This window comes from Cucurbita moschata, unplaced genomic scaffold, assembly GCF_002738365.1.
Source record: "Cucurbita moschata cultivar Rifu unplaced genomic scaffold, Cmos_1.0 Cmo_Scf00002, whole genome shotgun sequence".
Classification (NCBI taxonomy): Eukaryota; Viridiplantae; Streptophyta; class Magnoliopsida; order Cucurbitales; family Cucurbitaceae; genus Cucurbita; species Cucurbita moschata.
In genome coordinates this window covers 5,889,232-5,914,891 of record NW_019268518.1, presented here as the reverse complement: position 1 = coordinate 5,914,891, position 25,660 = coordinate 5,889,232, and the positions used below count along the sequence as shown (strand labels likewise).

General features: G+C 36.6%; 6 protein-coding genes and 1 long non-coding RNA gene across 8 annotated transcripts; 4 read left to right on the top strand and 3 right to left on the bottom strand.

The window, feature by feature from the left end:
* Positions 1–661: 661 nt before the first annotated feature.
* On the bottom strand, positions 662–1,844 carry LOC111457124 (BAG family molecular chaperone regulator 2-like). The gene is made up of 2 exons (XM_023099282.1): positions 1,515–1,844; positions 662–1,137 (listed from the first exon to the last, which is right to left on the bottom strand). Exons 1-2 carry the CDS (start codon positions 1,792–1,794, stop codon positions 932–934), a joined length of 486 nt encoding a protein of 161 aa, XP_022955050.1. The 5' UTR covers positions 1,795–1,844; the 3' UTR covers positions 662–931.
* Positions 1,845–6,096: 4,252 nt separating this feature from the next.
* Positions 6,097–10,080, top strand: LOC111457134 (uncharacterized membrane protein At3g27390-like). Its single transcript, XM_023099294.1, has 10 exons — positions 6,097–6,445; positions 6,536–6,644; positions 6,737–6,932; positions 7,429–7,565; positions 7,690–7,978; positions 8,578–8,684; positions 8,769–8,892; positions 8,972–9,167; positions 9,245–9,488; positions 9,576–10,080. Exons 1-10 carry the CDS (start codon positions 6,292–6,294, stop codon positions 9,832–9,834), a joined length of 1,815 nt encoding a protein of 604 aa, XP_022955062.1. The 5' UTR covers positions 6,097–6,291; the 3' UTR covers positions 9,835–10,080.
* LOC111457144 lies at positions 9,354–10,485 on the bottom strand. The gene is made up of 3 exons (XR_002712876.1): positions 10,090–10,485; positions 9,591–9,752; positions 9,354–9,496 (listed from the first exon to the last, which is right to left on the bottom strand). It is a non-coding gene; the product is annotated as an uncharacterized LOC111457144 (long non-coding RNA).
* Positions 10,365–11,101, top strand: LOC111457105 (mavicyanin). Its single transcript, XM_023099260.1, has 2 exons — positions 10,365–10,551; positions 10,642–11,101. Exons 1-2 carry the CDS (start codon positions 10,368–10,370, stop codon positions 10,971–10,973), a joined length of 516 nt encoding a protein of 171 aa, XP_022955028.1. The 5' UTR covers positions 10,365–10,367; the 3' UTR covers positions 10,974–11,101.
* A 14-nt stretch (positions 11,102–11,115) lies between these two features.
* On the top strand, positions 11,116–12,856 carry LOC111457092. Of its 2 annotated transcripts, XM_023099248.1 has the most exons (5): positions 11,121–11,548; positions 11,630–11,744; positions 11,821–11,905; positions 12,012–12,063; positions 12,652–12,856. In XM_023099248.1, the coding sequence occupies exons 1-5, from the start codon at positions 11,162–11,164 to the stop codon at positions 12,712–12,714; spliced, it is 702 nt and encodes a 233-aa protein (XP_022955016.1). In that variant the 5' UTR covers positions 11,121–11,161; the 3' UTR covers positions 12,715–12,856. The 2 variants fall into 2 exon arrangements, with proteins under 2 accessions (XP_022955008.1, XP_022955016.1); XM_023099240.1 differs by having other exon boundaries at positions 11,116–11,744.
* A 123-nt stretch (positions 12,857–12,979) lies between these two features.
* Positions 12,980–13,959, top strand: LOC111457115. The gene has a single exon (XM_023099271.1). The coding sequence runs from the start codon at positions 13,232–13,234 to the stop codon at positions 13,736–13,738; it is 507 nt and encodes a 168-aa protein (XP_022955039.1). The 5' UTR covers positions 12,980–13,231; the 3' UTR covers positions 13,739–13,959.
* Positions 13,909–16,293, bottom strand: LOC111457083 (protein WVD2-like 7). The gene is made up of 7 exons (XM_023099228.1): positions 15,992–16,293; positions 15,137–15,892; positions 14,993–15,051; positions 14,818–14,893; positions 14,662–14,727; positions 14,393–14,494; positions 13,909–14,316 (listed from the first exon to the last, which is right to left on the bottom strand). The coding sequence occupies exons 1-7, from the start codon at positions 16,061–16,063 to the stop codon at positions 14,107–14,109; spliced, it is 1,341 nt and encodes a 446-aa protein (XP_022954996.1). The 5' UTR covers positions 16,064–16,293; the 3' UTR covers positions 13,909–14,106.
* Positions 16,294–25,660: the final 9,367 nt, after the last annotated feature.

The window sequence follows — 25,660 nt, the reverse complement described above, 5'->3', positions numbered from 1 at the left end:
TTATATTAAGTTGTTGGGTTTAATATTATTATTAAAAACCAACACTAAACTAATAGCTAACCGTTCGTTACAACTAAAGATGTCTACGTGGCCAAGCGGGACGAGGAAGTCTTACCCACCACTGTCGTCGTTTCCTATTTAATTACTCATCATTGCAAAAAAATTCATTTATTTTTACAAGAATCACGTTCTTCCGCTCATCCTTCACTTCTCGTTTAAATAGAAATTTACTGTGAGATCTCACATTAGTTGGAGAGAAGAACGAATCATTTCTTATAACGATGTAAAAACCTTTCCTTAACAGACATATTTTAAAACCGTGATGACGATATGTAACGTACCAAAGTAGACAATATCTACTAGTAGTGGGTTTGGGTTGTTACACATGGTATTAGAGTTAGACACCGAGCAGTGTGCTAACGAGGGAGTGGATTGTGAGATCCCACATCAATGGGAGAGTAGAACAAAACATTCTTTATAAACATGTGAAAATTTCTTCCTAATAGACATATTTAGAGTATAGTTTGATTATTTGTTAATTTGTAATACTTTATTGATTCGAACATAATTTAGTGATTAAACACATCTACTCGTTACAAAGTCGGAGATCCAAATGTTTACGATTGTTGTACTAAACAAATTTTAATATCAAAGAGGTGGGTATAGGAGATCTGGAGATGCATTCTTTCAGAATCAATCTTTGTTTGGATACAAAAATCAACAAACATAATGACTCAGACAAGCATCAACACATTACAGACAAGCCATTTTGTATTAAAGCTCAAACATTATACTGAAAAACCACCACAATTCTTACAAAACAAAACAAAACAAAAGGCCTTCAAGGACGAACAGTTTGGCATTTTCCTGAGGGTTAGTGGTATCAAAAACATGCTTGATTTTTGATTAATTAATGCTAATTGTATTATTATTATACACTAATTGGCTGCCCTGCTGCCAAGCCATGAAGCTTCCTGTCTTTGATCGCTGGATCTTGGAGAAGAAGAACTTTGTCTTTGTCTCCCACTCCAACCATGTGTAGATACTCACCGTCCTCTCTCTCTTTCCCTTTGAATAGCAATCTTTGCTCTCTTGGTTCTAACCCACTCACCATTGATAGAATCATCTTCAATTCCCCTGACAAAATCACACAATTAAACCCATCAATTACTTTATAATCCAAATTGAAATTCAAACAAAACCCATCAAATTTTTCAACAAAGTTTTGATTTTTATTGAAATTCAAACAAAACCCATCAAATTTTCCACCAAAGTTTTGGTTTTTATTGAAATTCAAACAAAACCCATCTAATTTTCCATGAAAGTTTTGATTTTTAGTAGAGCGGAGTTGGTTAGGAATTATGTATCTCTACTGGGGTATGATATTGTCAACTTTAAACATAAGCTTTTGTGGCTTTGCTTTGAGCTACCACAAAAGGCCTCGTAACCGTGAAAATGTATTTCTAAATCCATGTTCATTCCGTAAATTAGTTAAACGTGGAATTGAAACTTACCAAAAGTTGAGGTGGGTTCGACCGAAATGTGATGGAATTGCGAGACAGTTGAGACTCTAATAGTGATTGTTTCTTCTCCGGTCAAAGTGGATCCACCGGCGATCTCTCTCCTCTGCACCAGCATGCCTCCGGGCCGGAGCTCCCACTTGATTTCCGTCAGGCTGCCATCGTCCTCGTCGTGGTCATCGGCGACTTTGATCTTGTTGTTGCAGCTGCTGACAAAGCTTCCAAACCTGAAAGTGGAGCTTCTGCAGAACCTCTTTGACCTGAGCTTCATCATCTTTGCTTCTTTATCCTTTTGCTCTCAACTCAAAAAGGATGGAGATGGTGAAGGTTATTATATAATGGGAGATAACACATGTGACGACAAACGAAGAGCAAAAAAAAGAAGAATTGATTAAAGTATCATATTTTCTATTTAATTCTTAGATTTTTTTTTAAAAATGTTTTCAAATGCCCATGTTACACCAACATTAACAATTCGCTTATTATAACAAACGGCAATCAACCAAAAGATTAAAGGTTCGAATTCTCGTATCTTCATTGTTTTCAAATACCCATGTTACATATATCATCAAACAAAAGGTCAAAAGCTCGACTTCTAACAGTCCAAGCTCACTACTAGTAAATGTTGTTTTCTTTACGTTTTCTCTTTTGACTTTCTCCCTCGAGTTCTTAAAACGTGTTTGCTAAGAAGACGTTTGCACACACTAACCGATAGGAGATCTCACACGAATTCTTACATCACTGTGGAGAATATTACATAAAGATAAAGTTGGACGACCCAAATCATGGAGTTTGAAATGACGAAACACCGATAAGAAGAGATAAGAAGAGACGATGTGGACGGCGAAGAGATTGATAAGCAAATGACGAATGAGAAAACGACATGTGGAGTTTTGATAGAGGAATATAGAGCTGATTTCATGGAGAGTGAAAGCAGCACATGGGGGTGGGTACTTGGGAACACGCTTGCTTGATTAGCGGGCCATATGTAAATCACTTTTGGGGTTTGATAGCTCTTGTTTACAACCCAAACAACCCTCATGTATTGGGGTCTCAAAATATATTTTAGGTCAAGGTTAGGAAACCCGTCTTTTTTAGTGTTTGAATTCGAACCATCGCTATCAGGAAGAAGCATAAACAAATATCGATTACTATTGAATTATGCTTATGTTAGAAGCACTTGTTTGAGCTGAACAGCTCAAAAGAAGACGGGATTCTGAATTTCTTTCTTGTAGCATACTCGATAGTTTTTTATATCTAAACCAAACCCGAATTTAGGGGTTTTGTGTGAGTTGTACATACAATATAATTAGTTGTAGCATAAAGTTGGGTTTTTGGTATAATTAGGTGATTTTGATTTGTTTATAAAGGTGGTTGGGTAATGAAAAGGGTATCAACCCATGTGAGATAGGAAAGCAAAAAACTCCACTTTCTTTCACCTTTAAAGACAATCACCAAGTCCACTCCTATGTCTTTACTTGCAACCTTCAAAATCTATATAGCTTTTACAATCAATGCTTTGTTCTTCATAATTACAACCAACGTCAAGTAATTTTCAAGCCAACTTCACATATTCATACCCTAACTAACAACTTTCTAGATGTTATATATATAATTGTAAAACTGTAAAACGAAGCATTCGTTATAAGGGTATGGAAATCTCTCTCTAGCAGACTCGTTTTAAGAACTTTGAGGGAAAACTCTAAAGGGAAAGCACAAAGAGGACAATATCTGTTAGTAGTGGACTTGGGCTGTTACAAAAACCCACCCACCGTTCTTGTGAGTTTATTAAGGACGTGATTTATCTTGTGTTTGAAGGAGAATTGATGGGATGAAATTTAGAAAAGAAGTTTGTTTAAGGTTTGAGGACAAAAAGGAGAGGGAGGAAGAGCTTAAAAGAGCATGGGATGTTTTGTTTTTTAAGGAAAAGGAGAAGAGATGATGAGATTTGAGGCCCCATATGTTGGGATTGTGGGCAATACTTTTTGCAGCTACTACCTCCATCATTGTTAACACCAAAATTACAACACTAAATGCCTTAATCATCATCAATTATTGTCCTTCTCCTTGCTTGTTCTTCAATTTTTTTAAGCTAAGAACAACCAAAGAACATTCGGTGGTGGAACGACATGAATGTTGTCCATTGCCTCACACACTCAAAACCCTTTTTCGTTACGATATCAGTAACGATATGAATATTAAGAAATATGATTATATGAAGTAATAATTAAAGCATTAATTGAGAGACAAAAATCTGGAGATACCTAAGAATATATGGAGAGAAGAAATGAAATAAAAACAAGATTCTGAAAAACACATGAACATAATTGAAATTTGGAAAGAGAGCACGTGTATGAAAAAATGGAAGAACAAGAAGGATCCCATTTTACGTATCCCATAAGATTTGGTTGTTGTTGTTTGATTATGATTATAGCTTTTTTGTTTCTGTTTTCAAAAGATTTTTGGCGTTCTTCAGCTACTGGGGAAGATGGGTTTTGGGTTCGAAATTGTTTAGTAAAATGTGTATCTTTCTTGGAATCTACGGTTGAATGCAATTGTTTTCATGATGGATCTGTCATTTTGTGTTCTTCTTTGGATCTTATTGTGATCCATCATAGATGTGTTCATTAAATATTAATTACAATATTTCTTTTATGATACGAGATTTTAAGTACATAAAAAAAAAGACCGTTTTTGCATTTTTCAGAAAATAAATTTGGCATTTTGTGTATTATATATTATAATATATAGTTTAACTATTGGAGATTTGAATATCTATACTATATGTTATACAGACGAAGGAAACTTCGTCTCATTAGAGCTATTCTCTTATTTTAATTCATTTTTTGTGTTGTTTTTTATTATTATTATTATTATTATTATTATTATTTGATGTTTTGGTTTCATTAGATTGGGAAGAAAAAGTATATGTTTATGAAAAGTTTAGATTTTTAATTAATACATTTATTTTTTTGGAATTTTTCATTTCTTCTTTAATCTTCTTATTTTTTTTATTTTATTTTTTTTTTACGTGAAATGGGCCAAGTTTGAATAAATATAGCTTAAGAAGAGTAGGATTATCGTAAGTTAGTGGAGCGCAAACCAGTTGAATTCTAGAAATGTCAACCTAACAAACCAAGTCGAACCCATTTGACACATTGCTCACGAAGTTGGCCACCTTCAAGGTCCAGCCAAAAAGCTTAGAAAGTAGATCCTTTAAGCCTAGGTTGGAAGGCTGGCCTTTAACGAGTTGAACTAAGTTGGCTTGAATGACCCTTTAGACTAATTTGGCTTAATTTGGCGGGTCTCATTCAACTAATACCTCATAGAGTTAATCAGCAGACACTTGTCAACTTAGAAACAAAACCAACCTTTAGGATGAGAGAGAAAATCAAGTGTTGGCATTGAAGGACTCATTGAGCTCAAAGGGGAATGATTGAGTGGAAGCGTTTTGTAATGATAAAGATCCAAGAACCCAGTGAAATTCTCAATGAGTGTCAAAACAGAGTAGAAAATACAAATTGTGATGATATTCCAAGGTATTCTGCCAACACATACTTTACACTTTTTAAGCTCTCTATAAACTCGATTCCTAATTCTAACTTTAGCGTGAAAGTGTAGGTAGTTTAGTGTCACAATATCACTCTTGGGTAGTAATTATGTGATACATGTTTTAACTCGATTCCTAATTCAATTGTGTGCTTTGTGGTCAATCTTGATGTATAATCAAGTCTTAAGTCACATTTTATGAAAATATTTTATAAAATGTGAACGAGGAAATGTGTTGAAAACAATTTGAAAGAAAACAATGTTATAGGCTAAAAACAAATGAGCAACAATCATGTTACCTGAGTAAGAAAAATTGACAACTAGTCACATCATATCTATAGTACAATTTGAAGCATTTTAGCCTTAATAGGTGTAGACATGATTTCAGTAAACGATCCTACACTCCTATATTGACATGACAAAAATAATAATGACCTAACTACACATAAAAGTAGGTAGAATGGGTTTGGAATGGACATGCCGGCCATGAACAACACATCTTAGATAAATATGATTGGGACATTCGACACACGACCATAGATAACACGCCTTGAACAAGCATGACCATGATAATTAGCACTACCGGAGCTTGTTAAACTACTCTTGTTTTGATGGAAAGTGAGATTTAAAGCTAAACATTCAAGGGCTACCAATATGGTTGAACTCAATTATAATAAGGCTTATGGAAATGGATGGGGCTGTTTGAACTATTCACAAAGATGAGCATGTTGCTTATTTATGCTAGGATGTTTGAATTCAAATCGTTACTTGTTCGATAAACAAACAGATAATTCATTGAGAAACGAGCATTGAATTGATTGATCCTCGCTAGAGCGACTGCGCTGTAGCTACGTGCTTGCGATGCCATCCCTTTCCCAGCTCGTGATCTTGAATAGTTTCTTTCATGGCGTGTGTCGAGCTCGATCTAGGTGTTTCTCAAATTATGGTCTTTAAAACCTATGTCTAATCACCATCACTAATGAATGAAACAAGGTCTTCTTCAATGGAGCTCCACGTGATTTGGTTTCTGAAACAGAGTAACTTGCGAACTGTGCAAGTTCTGTTCAAATGTGCTGGAAACCTTCTTTCTTTCTTTCTTCTTCTTCTTCTTCTTCTTCATTTCCCTTCTGCCCTTTCGCTTTCGTATATTTCCCTTCAAATGCTTGCAATGGCGGAGGAATCGTAACTTGGGTTTGAGGGAAGATTTTTGGTTAATTCCTCAATGGAGGGCAGAGATTTGGAGACGTCCGAGGGGATTGAGGAGTTGGGGAAGAAGGTAGCCATTGAAGCTCCAAATGGAGCTGTGCCCTTTATGTGGAGCCTCATTTGCAATCTACCTAGCTTCACTGTTCTTTTCCTTCTCGGTATTACCAAAGGTGAGCTTCGATTACTTTCTTTTTGGGGATTCTGTGCAGTTTCATGATTGAAGCTTTTTAACAGTTGAATCCTGCCACTCAACATTTCAGGTGCGATGTTTAGTCCATTAACAAGCCTTATCATGACATTGGCAAATTCTTCTTTAATAATGGTTCTTTGGCCAATCCAAACTTTCTGGACATATTACTGCATTCTAAGGTCTTATCTCTAAACCCTTTGCTTTCCATTCTCAAAATGGATTGAGGGAAAAAAGAGTGGTCTTTCTAATGTTACAATCCTCTATTTCGCAGAGCTCAACAACTTGGTTGGGGTCTTAAACTCATTCTATGCCTTTGTGTACTGCCTGTTTTACTGCTTCTGTGGCCTGAATTTGGTGCTGTTATAAGCACTATAGGTGGAGCAGTTTACGGCTTTCTTTCTCCATTAATGGCTACATTTAATGCTGCTAAAGAAGACAAGCCTGATAAAGTATTCCACTGTCTATATGTACGTATTTCTGCTTGAACTTTGTTACTTTATATGAGATCTCATATCGATTGGAGAAGGAAACGAAACATTCCTTATAAGGGTGTGGAAACCTCTCCCAAGCAGACGCGTTTTAAAACCTTGAGGGAAGCCCAAAAGGAGAAAGCTCAAAAAGGACAATATCTGCTAGCGGTGGGCTTAGGTTGTTACAAATGGTATTAGAGCTAGACACCGAGCGGTGTGCCAGCGAGGAAGCTGGCCCCCAAGGGGGTGGATGTTGAGATCCCACATCGATTGGAGAGGGGAATGAAACATCCTTATAAGGGTGCGGAAATCTCTTCCTAGCGTACGCGTTTTAAAACCTTGTGGGGAAGCCTAAAAGGGAAAGTCCAAAAAGAGAATAATGCCTGCTAATGGTGGGTTTGGGTTGTTACACTTTCACATAATTCGTTCGTGATTCTTCCCTGATTTTATGTTACTTTCGCTTGTTGGATTTCATTTCTCCAATGAATTTCAGGATGGAACTTGGGATACCATAAAAGGGTCCTTCTTGGTTATCGGTGATTTTCGGGATGTTTGTTTACATTCTTACTTCTCCACTTTGGAGGAACTGCTACAAAAGGGAAACCCGGAGGCTGGATACTATGATATCAGGTTTGTTGGTGTCCTTCGTATAGGGAACCCGGAGGCTGTTTACTTCTGATTATCTCAGCTACTTCCAAAAGACTAATGATAAAAGCAAAAGTCAGGGCTTAACCTTTTCGTTGGTTTCTTGCAGACTGTTTGATTTCCTTTGCGCTTCCATAGTTGGAGTTCTTGGTTCTGTGGTTGATACACCAGTCATCTTACTCATTGCCCTGTATAAATGCCCTTTTATGCTAATCAAGGGGTGGCGTCGTTTATTCCACGATCTTATCGGTCGAAAAGGTCCATTCTCGGAGACAATCTGTGTTCCATTTGCAGGGCTTGCTATCTTACTCTGGCCATTAGCTGTTGTGGGTGCACTGGTTGGATCTATCATCTCCAGCATTTTCCTTGGTGCTTATGCAGGAGTGATCGTTTATCAGGTTCCAAATAGTTTCCTTGATCCTTTAATAGTTCTTTCCATCTTTGATAAGTTTAACGTCGATGGTACTCACGCCTGAGCTGTTCCTTGATCCTTTAATAGTTCTTTCCATCTTTAATAGTTCTTTGATAAGTTATTTACACAAACTCACCACTAGCAGATATTGTCCTCTTTGGGAGTTTCCTTTCGAAATTTCCCTCAAGGTTTTTAACACACGTCTACTAGGGAGAGATTTTCATACTCTTATAAAGAATATTTCATTCCCCTCTCCAACCGATGTGCGATCTCACAATCCACCTCCCTTGGGGCACAGCGTCCTCGCTAGCACACCACCTAGTGTCTGACTCTAATACTATTTATAACAGCTCAAGCCCTCCGCTAACAGATATTGTCTTCTTTGGGTTTTCCCTCAAGGTTTTTAAAACGCATCTGTTAGGGAGAGGTTTACACACCCTGATAAGAAATGCTTCGTTCTGCTCTTCTTCCAACGTGGGATCTCACACAATCAATCTCTCTTTTCTCAATCATTATACTTGAGTCAATGAATGCAGCAGAAGTCATTGTTAGATTCGTTATTAACTGCTAGTGTTTGAGTTGTAGGAATCTTCTTTTTGGTTGGGGCTTTGCTATATTCTGGCATCCATCTCCATTTACGACGAATACAGCAATGACTTCCTAGACATGGCCAATGGCTCCTGTTTTCCCAGGTATTCTCCTACCCTCAAAAAACCACTCTTTTAACTGCACAACAGAACATAATATTGTTTCCATGTTTTTTTCAATACGAAAAGACCGGTATATCGGAAGAAGGATATGCAGCCACCGGATAAGTCACAAGAAGCTCAATCTGTTAGACGTTGTCCCTCTCTTACAGATTTGGTCAAGAACATCATGCTTGAGCTAAAACCTTTGGAGGTACTTAGCTTTCATTATGAATACTTGAATAATGTTGTTCTTTAGAGCTCAGAAGTTCGATCCCTGCTCTCTTCTGTAGCTTCTCGATAATTTTTCTAAGGAGTGTAAGCGGCAAGGGATACTTATGGTCTCCAAGGGATTAATAACGCTTGAAGATATTGAACATGCCAAATCCAATAATGACACTACAGTTCTTAGCATTGGCTTACCAGCTTACTGTCTTCTTCAGACGATCATTCGATCAGCAAAAGCCGATTCAGCTGGATTACTTCTGAGTAAGTTTCAATTCTCCTTTTTGGTGACTTTGAGAATCTCAAAATGTTCAAAACTATTCGGGTTTCCATTGATTTAGGTGATGAAGCTACGGAGATTACTAGTGAAAACAGACCTCAAGAAATATTCTATGATTGGTTTCTGAACCCTCTTCTAATCATCAAAGAACAAATAAAGGCAATAAATATGTCTGAGCAGGAAGAGGAGTACCTCTCTAGATTAGTTCTGCTGGGCGATGATCCCATCAGGATGAAAGATTCGAACCTCAGCCTGCCACCAGAATCCAAATGCAAGTGTGCCGAACTCGAGGCTTTGGCTCGAAGGTAAGTACCTGCAAAATCTTGCTACATCATCCAATGAAATCTGGTAATTCTCAGTAATAACAGGAGCTATTTCTGTCCACCATGAAGGCTTCGAGGGATTACCAGATTGATATCGAGGTTTCCGACATTTAAACGCCGGTTTGCTAGTCTTGTCGATGCTGTTTATGAAGATATCATCAAGAAGAATGATAGAAGCAGACCAAGTAGTAGAAGGAAAATTTCAAAATCACAGAGTGCCATTGGGAGGTTCCTAAGCCAGATATCCTTCAAAAACAAAACAGGAAATGATGAGACCGATCAAGAACCAAATGTAGTTGACAAAGATGTGGAAAGCAAACTAACTTAGCTTTCTTCAACTGTAATCTTTTCAGTTTCTGCTATCTAAGTGTTCATGAGTGTCCTTGAAATCTTAGCTTTGTTCTAGAAGATTGACTATTAGAATTGTATTACATAATAAATATGATTCAGCCATTGTCTTCTTAGGGTAAGTGTTCATCAGTTCATATCTATCTATATACAGGATTTTCAGTAAAATTGTTACGAACCCAGAAAGTCTGAAATTCTCTGAAAGAAGAAGAAGATGAGGAAGAAGAAGAATTACTCTGATTATCTTCTGCTTTCCCACGATCCGAACAGGAAAAGCCAGAACGATTCGTAGCCCATTTCCCGAAATTGTAGCCAGAACGTGCCATCAGCCATGGATGAACAAACTCAAGCACACTTCCAAAACCGCCAACTGCCCTGTTTCTCCATCACTAGCAATATTCAAACTCCCCTCAACTGCCATTTTCTTCACTATAAATTCCCTCCTCCCCTAAGCTTCCATCGTCATACACTGTTCTATTCGCTCCAAGTTTCAACTCCTTAGAGCTACCATCAATGGCTTCCAACTCGATGAATTTCTTCACAACTCTGCTCCTTCTCACCACCTGCCTCTCCTATGTTGCTTCTTTTGAGTTTCAAGTGGGTGACACCAAAGGCTGGGTGGTTCCGCCGGCCAACGACACCAGAATCTACAACGACTGGGCCTCAGAAAACAGATTCCGAGCTGAAGACTCCGTCCGTGAGTCCCGATCATCTCAACAACACCGTCCGATTAAACTTCCCTTCTGCATTAACATTTTCTATGTTTGTTTCTTGTTTTGCGGATTAGGTTTCCGGTACAAGAAGGACTCGGTGATGGAAGTGACAGAAGAAGAGTACAAGAGATGCAACTCCACACAGCCGAGCTTCTTCTCCAACACCGGCAACACTGTGTTCCATTTCGGCCGATCGGGAACCTTCTACTTCATCAGCGGCGCCAATGGACACTGCGAGAGGGGACAGAGAATGATCGTGAAGGTGATGGCCCAAGATGAAGCTTCCTCCACCTCCTCTAATTCCGAGAAATCCTCTGCTGCTAGGATTCGAACTTCGTCACTAGGGTCTCTGAAATTCGTATTCACTCCATTAGCTGTGTGGGGTTTTGCTTCAATCCTGTTGTAGTTTGGGATTTGTCGGATCGATGGCTTCTTGTTTCTTCATCATCTTGAAGATTTCGTGTTATTTGTGATAGAATGCGTTTGTTTTGATTATGGATTATCGTTGAAATTTCATACTGATTTCTTCTTATATCTCTCCGTCTCTCTCTCTCTCTCTAGAATTTATTGAAAAATAATTAAATAAAAAAATAGATGGATAAGTACTCACTGAACATAATCGATCCATCAGTGGAGCTCCGTTCAATTGCGCCACCGATGAGCTCAGTTCCATCACCTCCATCTCCATTCCAATCCCCTCTCAGTTTCAACCACAAGAAATCTGCTCCTCCTCCTCTTCTAATCTCCCAATCTTTCACTCTCACTCGAACTCCCAGAACCACGCTCTGTTTCCCTCTTCGCGTCTCATCTTTGTCTTCTTCTTCAAATAATCCGGTTGACACCCTTCAATCCGCTTCTGATGTCGTCAGGGGATTCTACGATGGCGTCAACCGCCACGACCTCGCCTCCGTCGAGGATCTCATCGCTGAGAATTGCGTTTACGAGGACCTTATCTTTTCTCGCCCTTTCGTCGGCCGCAAGGTACGTACCCGTCGGCCTTCTCAATCTCTTATGCCATTGTATCGTTTGGGATTTTTGCGATTCTCTGTCCAATTACTGCAGGACATTCTGATTTTCTTCAAAAAGTTCAACGATTCCATCAGTAAGGATCTCCAGTTTGTTATTGACGATATATCCACCCAAGATTCATCAGCTGTGGGTGTTCTTTGGCATTTAGGTATTCCTTTTTCTTGGCTTTTCGGATACAGTTCAAATCAGAAAATCATTATGAAAAATGTTGGAATTGATTACAGAATGGAAAGGGAAAGAGTTTCCTTTCAGCAAGGGATGCAGCTTTTATCGCTTGGTTGTTGGTGATGCCAAGAAGAGACAAATAATGTAAGTTGCATAAGATAGTGTTGAGTATACAAAGATGAAGCTTCAAATTGGTCTCTACTGGTACTAACTTCATCCATTTTTACTGCGCCGTTGTCTCAATTAACAGCTATGCACGAGACAGCGTTGAGCCTGCGTTGAAGCCTGGGGAGATGGCTTTGGTATGTTAATGTTGCTTGCTTTCTTTCTTTCTTGTTCATAAATATTGGTCAGCTGTGCCTCCTGTGTTTATCTTATCTATCTTATCGTAGTTGTTAGATTAGATTCTGACGAGGGAAACACATCTTACATCTTACCTTCTCATTTACTTATAAAAGTATGGAAACCTTTTTGTAGTAGACGAGTTTTAAAAACTTTGAGAGGAAGCTCGAAAGAGTAATCTAAAAACTTGAGCTTGGACTGTTACAAGTAAGCCCGAGCTCGGTTGAAGGAGGCTTTGATATGGAGTGTTTTGACTTTATGAAGTGGTTTAAAGGTGTTTGTAGTTTACTAGCATCATAGCTTCCATGGAATCACCTTCTAAGAGCTTAAAAACATTTAAAAAAATATTTTTTTAAGCCTTTAGAAAGTTGTTCTAGTTCGAGTGCTCTACCCATCTTAGTTTGCAATTGCTATCTCACTCAACTTATCCTTGATTCTCTTTGCATCACATGGATCTGGATGATAATTCACAGTGTAAATACCCATTTAGAAGCTACCTTCTGAGTTCTTGTGCTTCTAGTAATTTGGTTCATTTTCTTACCATACAGACAATCATTAGAGGTGTGACTTGGCTTCTGGAACGATTCCCCCAGCTAGCAGATCGTATATAATTCTACTCTCTTTGAAGGAACAATTCATTACTGTATTACGAATTTACAATCAATATTCTTCAGTACATAGTTCTATTAAGCAAGGTCGAATTGTATAAATCCTTACATTATCTATAAAGATTAATAAGGATTTCACTTTCCCTCAAACATCTATCTATGCATTAAATTAGAATCAGTCAACCTTCAATGCCAACCTTCACAGATTCTAATTTTATTATTAGAAAAAGGAGGCAACTTTGAAGGCATAATGGTTCATGGTCGGCAGGCCAACTCCAGAAATTGGTCTGATCTGATCCATTTGTCTTTAAAATTTTCATTTTGTTTACATAAAATATATACAAAAAGAAGTTGAGATGTCAACTATCAAGGGCTTGGTCGACGCGCTATTTAGAGTGGGTCGCAATCAAAGTCCTTGCCTCCCAAGCATCTTTCCTTCACCAAAATTTATATAACTCCAAACCATTCCTCTTCTTTCCTTCAAACCTTTCTTTCCTCAGCTCAATTTTAGCAGTCCAAAATGAAGAGGGAAGGTCGCCAACATGGCATGGTAAGAACCTACCGGATCATCCCATCCCCATGGAACCCAAGACCCAAAACTCGGTTCGTTAACGAACTCGATTTCCCTCCTACTGCTGGCCTTTTCACAAAGGTTTCATCCAAGCCTACCAATCACTCCAAGTTCACTGGAAAATGTGGCAAGCCCCGATGCTCTGGCTGCAGGCTACACCCAGTTCAAAAGGCCAAGGATAAAGCTAAGGGATCTAATAAGTTCAAGGCACACCATCTCCTCGATGACTGCTCGCTGATGGTTACCTTTGATGAATGCCCCAGCTTCATCGACGACGATGATGATGATGATGATCAGACGCAGAAAGTAACAGATTTCGAATCAAGGGTCGAAGATATTCGTCGTCATGTGGATGATGACGATGAAATGAGTTACTGTGAAGTTGAGTTGGTCGTGGACGAAGCCATGGAGGGAGGTGATATTTGGTGTTTGGTAGAAGAAAGACCAGCAATCTAACAGACAACAAGGCAGATAAAAGTAAAAGACGCCTTCCATTCATGGCTTTAATGCGCTTTTATCAATGTGGATATGAATAATGGTTTCACTTTGTATATCTAACTCTGTTCTTTGGATACCAATGTCACTATTTTCTATTTTGACAACTTCTGTTGTAACTCTTTGTTGAATTCTGATGAATAAATGATATCTTCATAGCAATCAAATCATTGTTCTCTACATATACTGATATTTTTAACAAGGCTTTGTTACATAAAAATTGACAGATATACCACAAAATGGATCCACTGTGGTTAGGACGTCAAGATCTGGTAACCTCATGAATAAATGGACTGAAAAATATTGAGTAGCCTACTGCAGCTTGACTTTCACTGCTGAATGTTAGGAGATATATTCTCATGAGCAGACATTAAAGTTTGTAATGACGTAGAACGAGCCTTTCCCTGCACATTCTTACTCATGCTTCTGCTGCTCTTAACGGGAGGCTTATGGCAAGAATGGGCCATCGTAGCTTCTCCAGTTTGGGAGTTGGAGCTTCTTCCTAGTTTTGGTGATGGAGGATGAGGCTTGGGAACCTCCTAAGAAACAAAGGGACAGAAGTATTTATACCAATTCATTGCACGTTGTATTAGGCTATTAGCACATGGGACTTACCTCGTTTTTATGTGCTTTTCGCTCCTTGTAAAAGCTCGGCAGTGGCCTGGCTTTGAAGCAGAAGCTTTGACGTAATTTCGTTATCTCTGTTTCGGCTTTCTCCTGCAGGAATATTAGTCCGTTGAGTCATGGCTTGCAGTATATGTCGAGGATTGTTGGATGGGAGTCCCACGTCAGCAAGTAAGGAATACATTTCTATTGATACCAGACCTTTTGAAAAAACTAAAAGTAAAGTCACTAGAGCTTATGCTCACTTAATAAATAGATACCTTTAGTTTTGTTTGAAGTTGCACCTTTTTGTGTGACTCATTTTTGTTGAACTTCTCTTCAAGTTTCTGTAGGTATTAAGAAGAAACAAGCAACCAAAATTAGCACTTGAACTGACAGAGTTTAAGGTACATGAGAAGTATGCAGCAAAAGCTTGCCTCCTTTCGTCTGGCTGCTCTTTCATCGGTTCTCAAGCTGAAAGTGGAGAATGAAAATGGCGAGTACAATTTGTTTCTGCAGTTATTAACACAAGAATGTTGATCAGCTATCTCCAAACAAAATGAATAGTATAAGATGACACTTCAGTTATTGCAGATTCATGAGAAAAGCAACCTCTTCGTTTCTGAGCAGGGAGTAGCAGAAGGATGGTTTTGGTACTCATTCTTCAATGCCTGCAAATAACCAAATATTACAGAAAGATTTAGAACAAAATCCCCATATTCAGAAGATAAATTCACAGACGAAAAGTGTGGCAACCATATCCGGGGTCCTAAGAGGGGTTGAGCAATCTTTAGCTGGTTTTGAAGAACTGGACCCAACTCTTGAACGTTCAATCTTTCTCATCACAGTTGAAGTTAACTTGTTGAGCTCTCGAATGGGTGTAAAGTTAGCCATCCTTAGAGATTTAGGAGTAGATTTCCTTTTTGGAGTGGCATTGTTGAGAGAGGAAGCTGGAGCCATTGGATGGGCTGGTGTAGTAGGTGGGATCGCAGATGATCTACTGAAAAATGGAAGCTTTGAAGACGAAGCAGCCACTTTCTTCTTGCTAATGGTGGTCGATTGCTCCAAATTCTCAACCTTTCGACGAATTCCCTCGTTCACTTGGTGGGTAATGGCTGAACCACCTCCCTCAACCTCCCTGCTATCAGTTCTCTCCTCCTTAAGATCAGAAGGGTCGCCGCAGCCATCGCCATTGTCATTGGCAGCAAAATGTTGTGCAGTTTCAGTTGCAGCGACAACCTCTTGATGCTCAACATCATCAACATTCTGTTTTGTGTCAGTTTCTTCGGCGGCTTTCGCAGCAGCAGCAGCAGCTCGCTGAGCAGCAAGGTTCTTGTAATGAGCTTCAAAGAAAGCTTTCTTCTGCGCAACAGATCCAGGACGAGCGAACTTCTCGGCCTCTTCCACATAACGATTGTGGGAAAACGTGGACCATTTCTCCCAATCTAATGACTCCGACATGAACCTCCCGAAGGAGACCGATTGAGCAAGACCATGAGTCGGACGATTACCCTATAAGAAACAGAGAAAAACAGAGATTAAACGATTGAAATCGAATCGAATTCAAACAAAATGCACAAAATTAACTGAGTGACTGACTGACTGACCGACCTCCATGGATTCATTGGGAAATCCAGAAGTATAAGAGAAAGGGTGCTGCATGATGCAAGTTGAATCCGCCATGGAAGCTCCAACTGCAAGAAAGAATCCAAGCTCAAGAAATGCTTGCTTGGGGTTCCAAATTTGAATTTCAAACCAGAGAAAAAGAAGATCGGGTACAAGAGTAAAAAAAGTGAAAAGCAAAAACAGGAAGATCTGGTTCTGCAATTTTCTTTATCTATACAGTAAAACAATACTTTTTTCTGTAAATTATTTTTCATAACTTGTTAAGATTCAAGACCCATTTCAAATTTCCAGATATAAATGAACAAAGTTGCATTAAATTTCAGTCAAATTGTTGATTACAATTTAGGGAAAAAGATGAGCTCAAATGTTTTTATTAAAAATTTGTACACTCAGATAAGATTAAGAAAATTATGGGTATTACTTTATTTGGAAATGGGTCCCACCCAACACCTTACTTCAACGGCCACATTTTTTTAAGGACAATTGAAATTTAAATCTCTAAAACGGCTCTACTCAACCTAATAAATAAACAAGTCCAGTGGAAATTGTCCTTTTTTTTTTTTTTATTGGGTTTTTAATTTTTGGGTTTATTTTTGTTAAAAAAAAAAGAGTTGATATACCATTTAGATTCGAGAATTTCGACCCCATGTAACCCATTTCTTAAAAAGATCGACGTACATTCTAAACCATGCATATTTAAAAAATATATATATCAAATTTAGCAACCAATGAACTATAGTTATACAAAATAAAAGATAGAGAATACTTAAAAAGTTGTTACATTATAAACAGATTGAAGTTTATACTTAGATCACACATATAATTTCAATGGAAAAAGAATAAATTGTTGACATTTACATGCATATTTTCTTACAAAAATATAAACTTTGGGCTGAGTTGCAGCACTTATGTTCCTGTTGATATCCAGCAACATGCATAGGCTTATTAGGCCTTTTGTATTTGTGTGGAAGGGCCTTCTCTGCCAAATCTTAGTAGCCCATCGACATAGTAATAACGGACGAACAACCAAATGTTTTAGCCCAGTTTAAGGGTAGCTACACAACTTTCCATAATTTTATGATATTATCTTCTTTGAGCATAAGCTCTCATAATTTTGCTTTGAACTTTCCTAAAATGCTCCATACCAATAAAGAGAATATTCTTTATAAAAATGTAGAAATCTCTTTTTAGCAGACGCGCTCTAAACATCAACTCCGAAAGGACATGGGATAGGAATAAAGCAGCCAAAGCATTTATAATGTCATTCTTGCTGGCGTGCCACTGATGGTGACGCTTTACCAAACCCCCACGATGGCCCCATCCGCCGTTTCCCACCTTTCTCTCTATTTTTTTATTTTTTATTTTTTTACTTAATTACTTCTACTCTCTCCTTAATAATAATAAATAATTATTATTATTATTATTTACCTTTTTATAATCTTGTTGTAATCAATATATATTCTTTCCCACCGAAAGTCGCCTTCATCTTACTCAACAAACAAAATTGCTGCTCTTCCTCTTTTCTTATATTATAATTATTCTTATTTAATTCAAAATAACACGTCACCAATTTTTTCCTTTTCATATAATATATAAGTTGGTTGGTGTTTGAATTTTAAAAATTTATTATGAAGGGTTTACCTTCAATTTTCTGATTTTTTTTTTAATTTATACATTCATTTATTAAATTATTACTCTATACAAAATAAAAAAATATATATTATATATATTTAAGAATTAAAAAATATATAATTGATAATTATTATTTTTTTACCTCTTTAGTAAGGAAGGATAGGATATCACTCTTTTATCAAAGATGATAGAAAGCCTCAAAAGATAAGAATTGAGAGTGGGGCCCACACAGCGATGAAATATTTGGATTTTAGTATTAAATTGGGGTTTGGTGTGGGCCCCACTTTCAACTCAATCTCGTACGTGCTTTGACCTTTTGAATTTTCCCCTTCTTTTTTTTCCTCAATAAATAAATAAATAATAATAATAATTACCCATTTACTTCCCTTTTACTAATTTACTTTCAAAATAATAATAATATATTTTTTTTTTTAATTATTTTTTAGAATACATTTTAAAAAATTCATTAAAATTAATTCTTATATTAAAATTTGATAGAGTTCTTCAATTATTAACGTTTTTATTGATACTCTTTTTATCTATGTTTTTTCAACTATCCATAAATTTATTTTTTAAAAATTAAATAGAATATATTGTGATATAGCGATTCTTCAAATATTACTTTAATATTAAATAAATAATCATGTACCTCACTTTACATTAATTAACCTTATAAATTCAACTCTAACCCGGCCTTCATTCACTAGTTACTCATGGATACTAATTGAATATCATATTAATATTTTAAAGTCACTAATAGTTATTAAAATAATAAACTCTCAGATCTTAGATATTCTTTTGATCGACTTTAAAACGGTAGTTCATTGGAGTTTTTAAGAAGCCTAGTGTCCTCGTTTATTAATATATAGTGTTTGACTTGATACCATTTATAACAGTCTAGTAGATATTGTCTATTTTAAAGCGTTCAGTTTGAGTAAAAAATTGTCATATTAACCATTAAAATCCACTAAAATTAGGAGCAACGACTTTAGGAAATGGAAATTTATTTTAATATTTATTTATTTTTAGTATTATATTATTTGGGTCAAATGGAGCACCGATATTGATAGCCAATGAAGGGATGAACCTACTACAATTTTAAAACGTTATATAAAGTTTTTTTTTTTTTTTTTTTTAAAAAAAAACACTACAATATTTTAAATTTTTTAAAAGAAGATAATGTTATGGTTCAACATTAATTTCTTCAAACTAATTATCAACCCAACTTTATTCTTCTGATAAAACAAACTTTAGAATTTTGGTAGGTGAAAAAAGTAAAAAAAAAAAAAAATGCATCTTTGACACAATGTTCTATCATATATTATTAAACCTAAGTCTTAGATTAAAAATGATTCCAATATATACTTGAGTTTGTATCTTTTTACCTTTTTTTTTCTCGTAAAAAAAAAATTACCTTTAGTTATAAGTTGAAATGATGTATTAGAAGTGAAATGTTGCAGTTTATCTGTAAGACAGTTCGAGTACGTTTTTACAAGTTAGCTTGGGATGTGATATGCTAAGTAGGCATAGATTGTGACAGCACGCCATAAAACACATGTTTCATACACTAGTTGGATTTGATATTTGTCTACCCTATACTATAAAATGATTCAAATGCTTAAAGAGACATTCTTAGATATGTTTCGATGCTTGAGTTAAATAAGTTAATTAGGTAAAGGCAGCATGTTCTGATGCTCCAATTTACCTAACTTAGGTGGCTTATCATTCCTCCCTCGATTAACATTAATTAGGCAAGTGTTAGCCGTTTTATTGGTTTGAGTAATTTGAGCTAAATAGCTTAGCTTGTAATAAAACTTGTATTAGACTTAGAATGTAACGGCCCAGATCCACTGTTAGCAGATATTGTCCTCTTAAGACTTTCTCTCAAGGCTTTAAAACTCGTCTGCTAAGGAAGGTTTCCACACCTTTATCAACGGTGGTTTGTTCTTCTCCATAACTAATGTGAGACATCACAATCCACCCCTCTCCCCCTTTCGGAACCCAGCGTCCTCGCTGGCACTCTTTCCTTCCTCCAATCCCCTTTGGAGCCAGCGTCCTTACTGGCACACCACCTCGTGTCTACCCCACTTCGGGGAACAGTGAGAAGGCTGGCACATCGTCCGGAATCTAACTCTGTTACCATTTGTAACGGTCAAGATCCGCCGCTACCAGATATTGTCCTTAGGATTGTGATATCCCACATAGATTGAGAAGGAGAACAAACCATCATTTATAAGGGTGTGGAAACCTTCCCCCAGCAGACGCATGTTAAAGCCTTAAGGGAAAGCCCGAAAGAGAAAGTTCAAAGAGGATAATATCTACTAGCGATGAATCTAAGCCGTTACATAGAAAACTTAATACCGAACTGAGGAAAGAAAAAGGCATATGAATTTGTGCATTATTTTATGATTATTCATAATTTTAATGATTAAGGAAAAGACAAAATGTTGTTAGAAAAAATAATAATGATATAAAGAAATAAAAGATTCTTCTCTTTTCGGTTGCTTTTGGACTTCCTTCCTCACTTGCATTCCAAGTCAAAATCCTCTAATCATTTCCCAAATCTTATTTCCATTAACTCATAAATATTATTAATCTTTTATTTAATTATTCCTTAAATAATTCTTCAATTTCTCCATTAACATTCCACAATTAATCTTTTCTAAAAAAAAAATCATCAAAATAATTTCAACTATATTTAATATGTCACGTAACGAATTTAGTCTTCCCATGTAACCCAATCATTATAAGAAACGTGGTCGGGTCATAACTTGAACCCACTAAGACGAGATAATACCGAAATTAAATAGATTGAGATGAAGGCTTGCATGTAGGGACAACATTGACGTAATCCAAAGTGAACTATTTCATTCATTACTAAAAGGTACGTAATCTTACTTTAGCTTACCTCATACAAGCTCGAACTTAATATTGTATCAAGGAGATTCTATTTCAAGTTAACACCTCAAACAACACGTCAATCGTGCCCTCTTCCTCAAAACCCGACACCAAACATTCAACATAAAATTTAATTCATGCACGAAAGAAATTCAATCGATAAGGGAAATGTGAGGCGAAACCCAAAAACTTAGAAAAAAAAAAAAAAAATAGTAGGTCCAAGTGGTCCAGAATAGGTCAAAAAGACGAGCTCAACGTACGAGGGTAAAATAGTAATTTAACTCCAAAATTACTTTTACCAGCTACCTGTCTACTATAATAGAAGTCACTGTCTCTCTCTCTCTCCCTATTTTTTAGTTGCAATTCTTTTTTTCAATATTTTTACCGCCAGAGGAAATTACGATAAATAGTTAAATTTTAATTTAACTTTTTCATTCAAGGGTTGTTAAAGTCTTTTTACGAATTAATTAGCATATAAAATATCACATCACATATCTAGTTTTGTTGACAAGATATACTAATTATTGGATTAATAAAAGTTGACAAGTAATCGATTAATATAATAATTAATAAATAATAATTTTGCGTAGCATATAATAAATAAATAATATATTTTAATAATTATTACGCATGGTATTGAACATAATTGTATTCATATATTATTTGAAATAAATAAATTCTTTTATGAATATATCCCACTTTGTGAATATAGAGGTTAGATTTAAGAATTGAATTCAAGCAGGCGGCTCTCTCTGTCTCTCTCTTGCTCTCTGGTGCTCTGTTTCCCACACCCCACGTTGATTCATGTTGTTGGAACTCTGTTTTGTTTATATATATGTTTGTATGCTCTGAGTAATTTCTAATTAAACAATTGGAACAAAGGTTAATTAATTGATTGTTTGGTGTCAGCCAAGCACACTAGATCCATAAAATACTCACCTTCAAACAGGTTTTACAATCTTCTCTCTCTTTAAACAAACCCCTCTTCTGATGAAATCGAGAGAGAACAGAGAGAAACAGAGAGAGAGAGACCTGTCATTCAATTCAATCATCGAAAACCATGTACAAAAACAGCCTTCAAAATGGAAGTGGATTCAAATCCATACAGCGAAAGCAGTTTCGTTTCTTTTTCTTTTTGAGATCGCAAAGATTCACAAACACACACAGTGGAACCCTCTTTAATCTGATTCTTCTACTTTTTCCTTTTCATACTCTGTTTTCTTTCTTTCTTTCTTCTCTCTGTTTTCATACAACAGTTTAAAGTTACACCCAACAACAGTGACATCCGTCCAGATTCATTAGCCCCCAACTCAATGAATGAGAGATTCAGGGGGAAAAAAAGTGACGCATCAACCAGGGGAAAAACAGAGCAAAAAGAAAAAAAAAAAAAAAAAAAACAGAACAGAGCATGAAAAGACAAAATATCCACAAACGATTGCGTTTCCATTTCTTCTTCGATCTCGTCCACGAGTCTTCTTTGAGATTTGGCACCTCATAGATAGCCCAGCTTAAAAAGGAATCATCTTGTTTTCTCGCCTGTGTCTTCTCCATCAGGCAAAACTGGGAGTTGTTCTGTTCTGAAGCTTGCTTCTGAAACTGACCCATCTGATAAACACAACGAAATTTGAATTTCTACCATTTGGGTTTGTTAGAGTTGCGAGTTTCTCCATCTGGGTCGCTTCAAGAATCGGTGTAATCGTGCCAGCAGATGAGCATGGTGACGCATCGTCTCATGATGTAGAATCGAGCCCTCTGTTCTTTGACCAATCTGGCACACTTTCTAGTGAAAGAACACCTTCTAAGAGAGGAGTTTTTTACGAGAGGGAAAGAGGAGGAGCGGGTTCTGGTTAAGCCTTCTTTCTTGGACAGCCTCCATTTCTCGTCGAAGTAAAAAGGGGGATCGTTGGCAGTAGGATTCGAAGCAGTTGCAGAAGCACCGACCAGAGCAGCCATGGATGAGCAAGATACAAGCTTTTTCCGTTCCTGCAAGATGAGGGTTGGATTGAAGGAGAGAGAAAAAGGAAGATACTTTGAAGAGTGAGGAAATTGGGGAAAGCATTGGGGTTAGTATTTATAAAAGTATTGGAAAAGAGAAGAGAAACAGAGGGGTGTAGCAGTGGATATCACCTGGGCCTTCCATAGGCCCACAAACCGCTTTCAAGTGTAAACTTAAACCAAAAAGTTCATGTGTTTTCAAATTTGAGCTTCAAAACTTTCCATATCGTCGTGTCTCGTAAGTTCTTGAAGCTTTAATCTTGTTTGAATGACATATCTTTTCATGTTTGGTTGTAATCTGTCCACACTTGAGCAAGTATCCAAGGATTGAGGGGCATGTGCCCTTAAATTAACTGTTCTTAGGGAATCATTTCATTTATTTTATAGGCAAATGGTTGAAGACATTTGAACTATATTACTATTGGGATTCAATTGTTTTGTGCATTATTGAAAAGGGCTAAAAATCTCATACTGTTTGAACTAAATTGTGAAAACCCCATGTGTTTGTCTTCTTCTTCATGTTCTCCTCTCCTCTCCTAAGGAAGAAATGTGTCTTTTCACACACATACACACCTATCTCTTCTCTAAACACTCTTTACAACAGGCTCACTCCTTTCGATACCCAACCATTCTACTCGCTGTCTACTCAATATATTTCGACTGTTATCAACCTCTCGACTCGTAACCTAACTTCGAATCGAATTTCTCAACATTGGTAACGGTGATTATAATAGCTCAATCGAATTTCTCAACTTTGGCCCGTTACATATCATCGTCATCCTCACGGTTTACATCTACTATGGATAGAGTCTATCCTACTCCGTCTTCGACTCTCTCCATAGTAGGCGTGTTTTGATTGTAGTGGCCTTGAACGGTTACAAATGGTATCAGAGCCAAACATCAGGCTGTGTGCTAACGAGGACATTGAGTCCTAAAGGGAGCGTGAAAAAGCTCTCCCTAACATACGCGTTTTAAGAAATCACGAGACTGACAACAATGCATAACAAGTCAAAACTGACAATGTCTTCTAGTAATGGACTTAGACCGTTAAAGTGAGATGTTAGCTTTCTTTGGGCGGCGAGCTGATTGAGCACATGGGTGTGGTCGGTAATAATACTAATAGGTTTGTTCTATTCAACTATTACTCCAAATTCAAGTTCTCACACACTCTTCTTAGGACTTTCCAGCTTTCCCACTTAGAATGCAAAGTTTTGAGGGTGATTTAGAATGAGATATTGAGGGGAGAGGAGTCCAAGAAAAAGAGAGCTTTGTAGAGATGGGTTTGCATTGAGAATGGAGAAACCCCAAAGTTGAAGGCTTCGAGATAGCTCTGTTGTGTGCAGTGCAGGAACTCACCGACCAAGACAACTCAATTATTATTATATATATAGATATTAAACCAAGCCAACCCATGTGTGACATTAATTAAACATATGAATGTACCCATCATCACATAAACGCAAAGCTATGAAAGAAAAAGAAGAATATGGTACAAAGGAAAGAAGCAGAAAATTGGGTATTATAATGCAACGCCCTGCACTGATGCCAACCCCTTTCATCTTTGTATGCAGTGCACGAACTCCTCCACGAAACACAAACAAAGTGGCAAAAAAGGCATTTACATGGAGGACAACCCCTTTTTCTTACTGGGTTTCAAACTTGAATATCATTCAGTGTGATGTGATTGTACGAAATCATGGTGTGAGTATCAAATTCATGAATGGTCTGTGATGTGGGCTTGGTGATGGGTCGATCAAACGAGTGAGGGATTTAGGCCAACACCACTGTGGCTTATGAGCCATCATGAAGGAGGAACCATTAATTATAAATAGCAATCCCCATTTTAGCCTTTTCTTTTTGTGTACTATTAACATCAAACCCATTCTTCTAATAATGTGTCACCCATCAATTCATTGTAACATAAAGTTAATTTTCATAAACTAGTTTATGTTTGTAATATTATAATAAGCTCAATTATTAGTAGCTTAATTAATATATTCCCCAATCGTATTTTTATTTTCTGATATGGTTAGTATGTACTTATCAATCGAATAATATTTATTTAATCCAACTTATGACTATAAATCATTAAATATTATTCTAATATTGTTAATATGTACTTGTCAATCTTGTATCTTTATATATATATATATATATATTAATTCTTTAAATGTGAAGAATGGTTGTAGTATGATATTTTGTTGGATTTGTTGCATAGTTGACCAGGGAGCCCAACATGAAGGTTGGAGCCCAAGCCCAATTCATGGTTGCTAACCGGCCCAATAAGCCTTCTAGCTCATCAAATCATGTTCCACATCTTATGAATTAAAATATTATGAATTAATGATGTAGTGATAAATTTAGAATTATAGTTGTCTACCATGCATTTTATAATTTTGTTAAAAAAATAATATTATTTTAAAAAACAAAACACTCTCGAAGATTGTCAGAGTCTCACGTTAGCTAATTCGAAGGAAGATAATTGGTATATAAGTGAAAGACATTATTTTGATTGGTACGAGACATTTTGGAGAAACCAAATGCAAAATCATGAGAACTTATGCTTAAAGTAAACAATATCACACCGTGTCGTTTTTTCTAACATTGAATTAGGGTCAATAGAATCTTCAGGTGTCAAACAAAGAAGTTGTGAATCTTGAAGATATAGTCATACTGAATCAAGCATTGAACAAATAGTGTATTTTGTTCAAGGGCTCTAGAGGAGTCGAGCCTCAATTAAGAAAAGAGATTGAAAGTCATATTTGATATGAAGCTGTCATAGCACTTATCTTCATTCAATTGTTGAAATGAATCAATCCTATTTTCCTTTCATTGTACCTCTGCTTAAGACAAACCAACACACCATAGTAAGAATGAGAAACAAAAGTGAGATCGAAAGTCCACCATGTTAAGAATAAGAAACCGAAGTTAAGAATGAAAAACATGAGTGAGTTGAAAATTAAATCTTCATTCATGTGTTCCCGATGTTTAAATAGAACACAAGCTACAAGCTACCAACAAACTCAGGATAAGATAAGTCGGAAGTATCTTAAATTAAATATATAAAATATATTTCATAACTCTTAAATCAAATTTGATAAACCAGAAGAACACAAAAGAAACAAGCGG

Coding starts and splice junctions, on each gene's coding strand:
- LOC111457115 (XM_023099271.1), top strand. CDS start 13,232: ATGAAGAGGGAAGGTCGCCAACATGGCATGGTAAGAACCTACCGGATC.
- LOC111457124 (XM_023099282.1), bottom strand. CDS start 1,794: ATGATGAAGCTCAGGTCAAAGAGGTTCTGCAGAAGCTCCACTTTCAGG. Junction 1,138..1,514: donor CGAACCCACCTCAACTTTTG/GTAAGTTTCAAT, acceptor TGATTTTGTCAG/GGGAATTGAAGATGATTCTA.
- LOC111457105 (XM_023099260.1), top strand. CDS start 10,368: ATGGCTTCCAACTCGATGAATTTCTTCACAACTCTGCTCCTTCTCACC. Junction 10,552..10,641: donor CCGAGCTGAAGACTCCGTCC/GTGAGTCCCGAT, acceptor TTTGCGGATTAG/GTTTCCGGTACAAGAAGGAC.
- LOC111457083 (XM_023099228.1), bottom strand. CDS start 16,063: ATGGCGGATTCAACTTGCATCATGCAGCACCCTTTCTCTTATACTTCT. Junction 14,728..14,817: donor GAGCAGCCAGACGAAAGGAG/GCAAGCTTTTGC, acceptor TAATACCTACAG/AAACTTGAAGAGAAGTTCAA. Junction 14,317..14,392: donor GAAAAGCACATAAAAACGAG/GTAAGTCCCATG, acceptor TTTGTTTCTTAG/GAGGTTCCCAAGCCTCATCC.
- LOC111457092 (XM_023099240.1), top strand. CDS start 11,162: ATGGATAAGTACTCACTGAACATAATCGATCCATCAGTGGAGCTCCGT. Junction 11,906..12,011: donor GCCAAGAAGAGACAAATAAT/GTAAGTTGCATA, acceptor CTCAATTAACAG/CTATGCACGAGACAGCGTTG. Junction 12,064..12,651: donor AGCCTGGGGAGATGGCTTTG/GTATGTTAATGT, acceptor CTTACCATACAG/ACAATCATTAGAGGTGTGAC.
- LOC111457134 (XM_023099294.1), top strand. CDS start 6,292: ATGGAGGGCAGAGATTTGGAGACGTCCGAGGGGATTGAGGAGTTGGGG. Junction 6,645..6,736: donor ACATATTACTGCATTCTAAG/GTCTTATCTCTA, acceptor TCTATTTCGCAG/AGCTCAACAACTTGGTTGGG. Junction 8,893..8,971: donor TTGAGCTAAAACCTTTGGAG/GTACTTAGCTTT, acceptor TCTCTTCTGTAG/CTTCTCGATAATTTTTCTAA.